This window comes from Oryza glaberrima, chromosome 6 (genome assembly GCF_000147395.1).
Source record: "Oryza glaberrima chromosome 6, OglaRS2, whole genome shotgun sequence".
Lineage (NCBI taxonomy): Eukaryota > Viridiplantae > Streptophyta > Magnoliopsida > Poales > Poaceae > Oryza > Oryza glaberrima.
The window spans coordinates 27072292-27078737 of record NC_068331.1 but is presented as its reverse complement, the minus strand read 5'-3'; the positions used below and the strand labels follow the sequence as shown (position 1 = coordinate 27078737).

At 39.6% G+C, this 6446-nt stretch overlaps 1 protein-coding gene across 2 annotated transcripts; it reads left to right on the top strand.

Annotated features, from left to right (window-relative positions):
* Positions 1-826: 826 nt before the first annotated feature.
* On the top strand, positions 827-5274 carry LOC127777517 (external alternative NAD(P)H-ubiquinone oxidoreductase B1, mitochondrial). Of its 2 annotated transcripts, none has more exons than XM_052304125.1 (11): positions 827-992; positions 1130-1253; positions 1606-1876; positions 2068-2274; positions 2705-2955; positions 3202-3418; positions 3544-3648; positions 3961-4233; positions 4354-4481; positions 4689-4808; positions 5029-5274. In XM_052304125.1, exons 2-11 carry the CDS (start codon positions 1147-1149, stop codon positions 5114-5116), a joined length of 1767 nt encoding a protein of 588 aa, XP_052160085.1. In that variant the 5' UTR covers positions 827-992; positions 1130-1146; the 3' UTR covers positions 5117-5274. The 2 variants fall into 2 exon arrangements, with proteins under 2 accessions (XP_052160085.1, XP_052160083.1); XM_052304123.1 differs by having other exon boundaries at positions 1094-1253.
* The last annotated feature ends 1172 nt before the right edge of the window (positions 5275-6446 follow it).

Below are 6446 nucleotides of genomic sequence, written 5' to 3'. Positions count from 1 at the left end.
GTGATGCATGGCGGTTTAGAAACGTTTATAAGAGTATCAAGTTGCAGCTTAAAAAAGTTTGTACAATGTTTTAATAGATTTTTAAGTATATAATAGATATCATTATCTCATATTCCATCATTCGTTCCATAAAAAAAATATTCCATCATTCCATTTCAATGTTTGCCAATTGACTTTATTTTTCTTTTTGGTTGAAACGGTATGAGTCCTGTAAACTGTACCCTGATGGCGCCATCTGAACGTGTCATGGCTTAGTCTGCTACGTTTTGTTCCTTGCAACTGTTCTATACCCTTGAGATGGTGACTGCCTTTAGCTAACAAAATGCCCACTTGTGCATACATTCTTTCTTTTTTCCACTCTAGTAATTCATACGCACAGTTCATGCTTTGTTCTGTATCAGCAGTTGATTTTCCCGGGAGAACAGCATATCAGCGTGTGAGATAAGCATTACTCCCTCTGTTTCTTAGATAATACCATTAACTTTTAAACACATTTTTATTATTTATTTTATTCATCATTTTTATATAAATATATAAGATGTAAATCATACTTAAAATATTTTGAATGATAGAACCCCTCACAATAAAATAAATTATAATTATATATTTTTTAATAATAAGATGAATAGTTAAATGTGTGATAAAAAATCAACGATGGTATTATTAGAAACGGATGTAGTATTATTAGTAGATCCGATTGATTACGTGTGAGGCCAAGTTAATCAATCAAAATCATCCACCAACTGGTGCAGCAGGGTCCAGTCATACAAAGAAACACGGCCATATGTGGGTCATTATGTTTTGACTGCATCAGATCCCGAATTCGTGCCACGTGATCTGCCGTCGTGTATTCGTGTCCACTAGAATATCAGTTCTTCCCGGAAAGATGGCTGGTTTATCGAATCATCGTTGATTACTCGATTGGTTAAGAAAGTGAAGAGCTTTGCCCCAATGCTCAGGGAAGCAGGGACAAACTGAGCTGTGAGAAGTAGGTAGGCTGCCTTTCAGATTTCAGATTCTTTTCCACATCTTCCCCTTTCTCCCCATCGCTTTCCTGCATTTGTACCTGTCGCTGCTGATCCTAGAAATCCAGAATTTATTTGGATGAACTGAGAGGTGTGAAAGACAGAGACAGAGGAGAGGAGGATGGGGTTCTTCTTCTTCGCGTCCCGTGCTGCTGCTCGGTTCTTGGGCGAGGCTAGGATCATCCACCCCGGCGTCTCCACCGCTGCGCTTCTTGTTGCAGCAGCCAGGTGCGGCCATGGCCATCTCTTTTCACTCTGAAATCTTCTAAAATTTTGCCCTTTTTGTGGGTTATCTTTTTGTCCATTTTAGCCCCCCCTTTCCCCATCTTTTCGGTTTTGTAGTTACTTTCCTGTTTGATCTACAACTCTATCTGACGCTATAGAACAGTAGACTTTGAGGTTTTGTTCTTTGACACTTGGATAATCAATCATCCATCCACTGTACTGTATAAAAAATAGTTCCCCTTTAACGACTTTATCCATAAGATCGGTCCCAAGATTTCAGATTTCAGAACCTATCCGTCTACTACTTTTTGTATATGCATTTGCTAATTCTGTGATTTGTTTATTGGCTCTGCAGTGGTGGAGGCCTTGTGGCGTATGCTGATTCTGCTGGAGAGAATGCATCATCAGAGACATCTCAGGAGGCTCCCAGGAAGAAGAAGGTTGTGGTTCTTGGGACTGGCTGGGCTGGGACGTCCTTCCTCAAAGATCTTGACTGCTCCAAGTATGAAGTGAAAGTCATATCGCCCCGGAATTACTTTGCATTTACACCTTTGCTTCCGAGTGTGACTTGTGGGACTGTAGAGGCACGCAGCATCGTTGAACCGATACGAAAGATGCTTGAGAAGGTATGCCTTGTGTTCATCAATAGAAATTCCGATACGAAAGATGCTTGAGAAGGTATGCCGTGTGTTCATCAATAGAAATTCTTGAGCCATGTTAATTTAGCCATCTATGTTACTTTGGCTGTGGTTGCTGGAGTGCAGAATTGTGGACTGACACATTGATTGAGTGGTTGTGCCCTATTGTTCTTTTGTAGAAAAGGAAAGATGTTGCATTCTATGAAGCTGAGTGTTTCAAGATTGATGCATCAAAGAAAGCTGTCCATTGCCGGTCTGCCGTTGGAACAAATTTTGATGGCAATGGTGATTTTATGGTTGATTATGATTATTTAGTTGTTGCTCTTGGGGCTACAGTAAATACATTCAACACTCCTGGTGTGATGGAGAACTGCTACTTTCTGAAGGTAAAAATCCTGAACGACATTCAGTAGCCTTCCATGTTCTGTTATGTTTCATATTCCAACCCTAGACTCTCTTCCAAGAACTGAGCCTATCTCAGTTGGTAGAATGTGTAGGTATGCACTCGCGGTTCCCAGGTCTGGATGTTCTTAGGCTTGAATTTGTTGCTTATCATCCTTCACACACACACAAACAAACTTGTTCAGTATATATATGTCATGTTTGTTGCGATGTCCCAATGCAATAGATTGATTAATATTTTCCCTGGAGGAGCCACTCAGCCACCCAATATCATTACATCCTCTGAACCATTTGCTTCTGTTACATAATTTAGCCCCTACTCCTTAGTACAGGATAAGTATTCAGTATGTTGTAATAACATTCATGGAACTACTTACTGTATTCTCGACTTACAGTTTGCATTGTAAAAGTCAGGAAGTAGAGGATGCTCAAAAGATCAGGAGGAATGTGATAGACTGCTTTGAAAAAGCTTCACTTCCTAACATTAGTGAAGAGGAGAAAAGGAAGATTCTTCACTTTGTAATTATTGGTGGTGGGCCTACTGGGGTTGAATTTGCTGCAGAGATGCATGATTTTCTTGTTGAGGATCTGGTGAAGCTATATCCTGCAATTCAAGATTTTGTGAAGATAACAATTATTCAGTCCGGTGAACATATATTGAACATGTAAGGCCCTTGCTACTTTCAAGAAAACGTTTTAGCCATCTGAAGAAGAAAATTTGTTGTAGTTGTATCTGTTTTCTGCTAAATATTATGACTAGTTTTGGGGCATTGGAGGTTCCTTTTTTAGGCAAGCATTTCAAACATTATGAAAACAACAGTTCCATATTTTTTTAACATTGATACCATCAGGTGTAGCATCAGCAGATGACCTTTTCATCCTTCCTGTGTGATCACTATGTGTTGTTTCAGGTTTGACCAACGGATAGCTACATTTGCTGAAATGAAGTTCCAGAGAGACGGCATTGAGGTGAACACAGGGTTCAGAGTGGTAAAGGTCTCTGATGATTTAATTACAATGAAGAGCAAATCCCTTGGTGAGGTATCAGTACCATATGGAATGGCTGTTTGGTCTGCTGGCATTGGTACTCGTCCCGTCATTATGGACTTCATGCAACAGATCGGTCAGGTTGTTAAATTTAAATAAGGTCGTTTAGTCTGCTGGTATTGAAAGTTGAAACTTGTCCAGTTTGCCTGATCATGTTTTATTTCAAGCATTTAATTGAAGTATCCAAATGTTCTCTCCTTTAACAGACTAATCGGCGTGTCTTGGCAACTAATGAATGGTTAAGAGTTCATGAGTGTGATAATATATATGCAATTGGTGACTGTGCTTCAATAACTCAAAGGAAAATAATGGTATGTCCAAAGCATTCCTTATATATTGTTTGACAGCCAATAGTGATTGACTTACAATTCCATACCTTGTATTGATCATGTTAGCCACATGTTTGCATTAGGAAGCTAGCAAGTATACAGTGCCTTGTGAATATATAGATTGGTTGCAAGATAATGTCAAAAGTATTGATTTTTTTTTCTGTAGGCCATACATGCATTTAGGCACTCAAAAGTTTATATTTGGCCTAATAACAAGCACCATGAACATCTGAGTTACCAGCATTTGGGTTTATATTTTATCAATTCGCTGACTTACTTTTCCTATTCTTTCAGGATGACATTTCAACAGTATTTAAAATGGCTGATAAAGACAACTCCGGCACTCTAACACTCAAAGAGATAAATGATGTTCTTGAAGACATTTGTATAAGATACCCACAAGTAGAACTGTATATGAAAAGTATGCACATGCTTGACATTAGGGATTTGATAAAAGATGCCATAGGTGATTCTCACAAGGAGTCGATGGTGGTTAACATAGAGGAGTTCAAAAAAGCTCTGTCTCATGTGGATTCCCAAGTTAAAAGTATTCCAGCAACAGCTCAGGTTGCCTTCATTTCCATATGCAAGTCATGTCCCAATGATATTTTATCACAGATTTGTTGTAATATGTGAAGAAGAAACCTTGCACGTGTGAACATTCTGCATTTCTTGAAACTTTGCCAGGTTGCAGCACAACAAGGACACTATCTTGCTGAATGTTTTAACAAGATGGACCAATGCAAAGAACATCCAGAAGGTCCGTTGCGCATGACAGGAACAGGATCAGGACGGCACAATTTCCGCCCATTCCGGTACTTAGCTTTATCGTTATACCTGCATAGTATTGATTTGGGCCTGTAATCAGCTTGTTTTCATTAGATATGCTCTTGACAGAATTTTTTTGCATGTATGGTGTGCAAAACTGCAAATGTATGCTAATTGAGCCAAATCTTTTTTGTAACATTAGCTCATTTCCCTCTACTTATGCTTGTTTATCTTTCCATGTCCTTGTTTTCAAGGTACAAGCATCTTGGGCAATTTGCACCCTTGGGTGGAGAGCAAGCTGCTGCAGAGCTCCCAGGCGACTGGGTTTCCATGGGCCATAGCACTCAGTGGCTCTGGTACTCTGTATATGCAAGGTAAGAACCTGCTGTCAGCAGCAAGGCCATCCTCTACCATCTGTCTGAACTCTACTATCTGTCTGAACTCTGAAGAAATCAACCATGGCATCTCATTCTACTACTGCTCTCTACTTCATTCACAGCCTTATCTCTTGCATCATGCCTCTGAGCTTACTACAATTCGTTTAGCTGCAATTCTACCCTGAGAGTTTGTTTCTTTCCTCCATGTTTTGTGTAGCAAACAAGTGAGTTGGCGCACACGGATGCTGGTGGTATCCGACTGGACTCGGAGGTTCATATTTGGGAGGGATTCAAGCCGAATTTAGCACTGCCAAATGCTGCATCATTTCTTGTAGAGATAACATTGCTGAATAATTTTGTTGTCTTTGGCTGTGTTTAGTTCGTGTGCCAAAAATTTTTTTTTTGAAGTATACGGACACATTTGAAGTATTAAACGTAGACTAATAACAAAACAGATTACAGATTTCGCCTGTAAACTGCGAGACGAATCTATTAAGCCTAATTAATTCGTCATTAGCAAATGTTTACTGTAGCACCACATTGTCAAATCAAGACGTAATTAGGCTCAAAAGATTCATCTCGCAATTTACATGCAAACTGTGTAATTGGTTTTTTTCGTCCATATTTAATGCTCCATATATGTATTCAAACATTTGATGTGACGGAAAAGTTGAAAGTTTGAAGAAAAAAGTTTGAATATAAACCATGCCTTTGTAACATACTAATGTTGAATAATAATGTGGTGAACTTTCTTTGGGCAAGCAAAGCTGTTTCCTGTCCCTTTCTTGTCCTGCCAACCGAAGCTGACACTTGATGACACTACAGTATCCTTACATGCCTGCACTCCAGTGTTATTTGCTCCTACTGCCACATGGCTCTCTCTAACTGTGACTCAGAGAGTGAGAGTTTCTGCAATGATCGGTCCTGTTTAGATCCTCCGAGCTATTAAATAGCCCTTCAAAGTTTTGTTATTTAGAGTATTAAACGTAGATTATTGATAAAACTCATTCCATAACCTCTAAACTATTTTGCGAGACGAATCTAATAAGGTATATTAATCCATGATTTGCTACAGTGATGCTATAATAATCAGCCGCTAATCATGGATTAATATATATCATTAGATTCGTCTCGTAAAATAGCCTAGAGGTTATAGAATGAGTTTTGTCGGTAATCTACGTTTAATACTTCTGAATAGCAAGATTCCGGAGGCAAAACAAAGCCAAGTCGCTTTGATAGTCACTGACTGGGTCACTGCAGACTGCATCCGACAGGTGGGTCCCTGGCAGCTACGGTGGGCCCACTTGTCAGCCACAACCTTAATACTATTGCCTTGGATAGGTGAGAAGTGTGAAAATAGTAGCAGTTCAGTAGCTGAGTAGCACCAACTTTGACTGTCAGTAATCAGTAATAACAAAGCTGAAAGCAAGTAGCAATAATAACAGCGTGTCTGCCTCAAAGGTAGCCATGAAAACCGTAGTACTACATCACATGTTTGGCCGTAGGCCTTGCCTAGCCGTATGCATGGTCCTAGTATACGTAGTAGTATTGTGGTACGCATGCTGTTGCAGTTGCAGATGGAATACGAGTAGAGATGTGGTACCCTCTCCTAATGCTGCACTGAGCAAATGGTCC

Excerpts from the sequence above, each read along its gene's own strand:
- LOC127777517 (XM_052304125.1), top strand. The coding sequence starts at position 1,147 with ATGGGGTTCTTCTTCTTCGCGTCCCGTGCTGCTGCTCGGTTCTTGGGC. Across the intron at positions 1,877-2,067 it reads TACGAAAGATGCTTGAGAAG|AAAAGGAAAGATGTTGCATT; the intron begins GTATGCCTTGTG and ends GTTCTTTTGTAG. Across the intron at positions 4,809-5,028 it reads TGGTACTCTGTATATGCAAG|CAAACAAGTGAGTTGGCGCA; the intron begins GTAAGAACCTGC and ends TGTTTTGTGTAG.